General features: G+C 44.3%; 1 protein-coding gene across 1 annotated transcript; it reads left to right on the top strand.

Annotated features, from left to right (window-relative positions):
* The first annotated feature begins 573 nt into the window (after nt 1–573).
* Nucleotides 574–2,094, top strand: LOC146681109 (E3 SUMO-protein ligase ZBED1-like). The gene has a single exon (XM_085449504.1). It carries the CDS (start codon nt 588–590, stop codon nt 1,656–1,658), a length of 1,071 nt encoding a protein of 356 aa, XP_085305630.1. The 5' UTR covers nt 574–587; the 3' UTR covers nt 1,659–2,094.
* Nucleotides 2,095–2,840: the final 746 nt, after the last annotated feature.

Below are 2,840 nucleotides of genomic sequence, written 5' to 3'. Positions count from 1 at the left end.
ACAATTTTCTTTTGTTACCCTGCAACTACCAACATTTGCAGAGAGAGACACAGAGCTAATGCGAGCCCGTGAACAACTTAATAGCACTTGAACCAGTTTGCCAACTTGGAGAAATGATTTCATTCAATTAGATAATTCTCCCCCTCTTCCTCTCCCGCTCGTTCTCTTGTTCTCTGGAATGAGTCATTTGTGATATAATAGCCACATAATGGCTTAAAAGCAGGTTCGGCAGGAAAAAGACAGATGTAGGGTGAATAAAATGTGAAATGGTGAGGTAAAAGAGGCTCAGGAGTTGGCACAGACAAGCTGTATATACCGCCATCAAGAAAGGAATATATAGAAACTAGTGCTGTCAAAATTATCGCGTTAATTGTTAAGATCAACGCGAAATGTTTAATGCATTAAAAAATTTAACGCTGATTTTGTTTTTTTATTAATTTCCTGTAATCTAAGACCTTTAAATTCATGAGCACCTCTGGAGGAGGGGGCAACAGTGTGCTATGCTGGCGTTTGGCCTGACAGAAATGATTAGAAGAAGAAGTGACACCATACTACTATCTAGCTAACACTAGCTAACACACGCAAGCATGGACGAGGGCGGACTTTTGGGTGGAAAGTTTCTCTTTAAGAAGTTGCCTGATGGCTTGTTGGACAAAACGAGAGTAAGATTCACAATTTGCAAAGCTGAATTCAAGTACCACAGAAGCAGTTCATCACTGGCGTATCACCTGAGAGCAAAACACCCAACTGAATCCACCTCTACGGGACCTCGCCAGTCTACGCTTCAGGAGTATGGTGCTTGTGGACGAATAACAAAAAATGTGAGAGAAAAGGTAACCAATTCCTTGGTTGTTTGGATAGCTAAAAACTGCCGACCAGTTAGCATAGTAGAAGATGATGGACTGAGAGAAGTCATTCGTGCTGCATCAGGAGATGAGTGTTACAATCTGCCCTCGAGAGGAACCATTGTGTCGAGACTGCACACTTTGTATGGGGACCAGAGGGCTCAGCAGTCCAGCAAGCTTGTGCAAGTAAGGAATGTCGCTCTCACCGGAGACCACTGGACTTCGGTGAACAACGATAATTACTTGGGGGTCATGGCGCATTTTATTGATAACGACTGGACTATGCAATCGTTTGCACTAACAGTGAGTAAAACTGAAGAGAGACACTATGCTGAGGCGTGTGCTGACCATTTTCTGAATGTTGCAAACGAATGGAAAATCAAGGACAAGGTAACCACGCTTGGCACCGACAGTGCTCGTAACATGGTTGCAGCCGCCAGACTACTTCCATTTGAACACATGCCCTGCATGGCCCACATTCTGCAAAGAACGGTCACAGTTTCTCTTAATGACAGCGCATTTGAAAGGGCTCTGGCCAAATGTCGCAAGATTGTTGGACATTTTAAGCATAGTCCAGCAAACGCTCAGGAATTAAAGGCACAGCAAGCTGCACATGGACATCAAACAGAATCGCTTGTTCAGGACGTTCCAACAAGATGGAACTCCACCCTAGAGATGATCAAGCGGATCCAGAGAAACAAATTTGGGCTGACCACCATCCTGACTCAACAAAACAGCAAGGTGACTATGTTGACTGACCAGGAGCTTGACAGACTGCAAAAGCTGGAGGAACTACTGGAACCTTGCAGGTAAATACATTTTGTTTCTCATGATTGTGTGTCTATCTTTGCATTCTAGCTTTGTTTTCAAGTATGTTCTCCACCTCCACCTCTCTGTGTATTTTCATATGTAGTTTTTATGTTTGTCTCTGTGTGATTAATAGAAAAATACAGACTTGATCTTTCTATTGCAGATATGTTACCGAACTGCTGGGAGGAGAGCGGTATGTCTCTTGTTCCATGGTGTTGCCAGCCTTGTGTCATTTGTTCAGGATTATGGAGCCCTCAGATGATGACCCAGTCTACGTTTTGAGGTTTAAGAAGATTTTTACCACAGACCTAGCTCAGCGGAGGGACAGCAGCAATCTCACATGGCTGAAGATCGCTACTGCCCTTGATCCCAGGTTTAAAGATCTTAAATGCCTTTCCAAAGATGAAAGAAGAGAGGTGTGGGCATCAGTACATGACCTTCTGATGTCAGAGATGGATGCACACCAACCATCTGCTCAGACAACAGAGGAACCCTCACCAAAGAAGAGCAAGATGTCCATCTGCTTGCTGGGTTCTCCTGATTCAGATACAGAGGAAGAGGAAGATGCTATAGACTAGAGATGGACCGATCCGATATTACGTATCGGTATCGGTCCGATACTGACCTAAATTACTGGATCGGATATCGGAGAAAAATAAAAAATGTAATCCGATCCATTAAATATCACGAAAGCACCTCACAAAACTTGCAACACGCCGTAACTCACCTCAGAACGTTAGCACGTCAGAGCAGTATGCATCACGTGATAGAGCGGCTGTGGCATGCGGGACCTGTCGGTGGTCTGGATAGCATTTGGAGCTTCGCTAGCAACCCAGCATTTCATCTCCGACAAAGTTATCCCGAGAGAAGTAAAGCAAGTGTGTAAGTCCATCTCTGAATGTAAAGCATTCCTGCGTTAAGCTTAACAAGCGATATATGGAGCGACTGCCTCTCCTGCTGCTACTTCAATCATGAAACTGCTTAACGATCAGCTGATCGGCTTTTCTGTCGCGAGTCCATCTCTCTAGTTTGTTTTTGGCCCACTTTGCACCAGAAAGAGGAAACCAGCGGCTGAACAACAGCAGCACGTTTAAGCTTGATCAGCTATTGTTAGAATGTATTTAATATTACTTTCTACTCCAGGATCTTTTTCTACGTAGCTGACGCTGGTAACTGTGCAGGGGC

The sequence above is a fragment of the Copadichromis virginalis genome, linkage group LG23 (assembly GCF_057382275.1).
Source record: "Copadichromis virginalis isolate Kocher_CV1m ecotype Utaka linkage group LG23, C_Virginalis_male_GT1.1, whole genome shotgun sequence".
NCBI lineage: Eukaryota > Metazoa > Chordata > Actinopteri > Cichliformes > Cichlidae > Copadichromis > Copadichromis virginalis.
The sequence above is the reverse complement of the archived record's forward strand: the minus strand, read 5'-3'. Positions and strand labels throughout refer to the sequence as shown.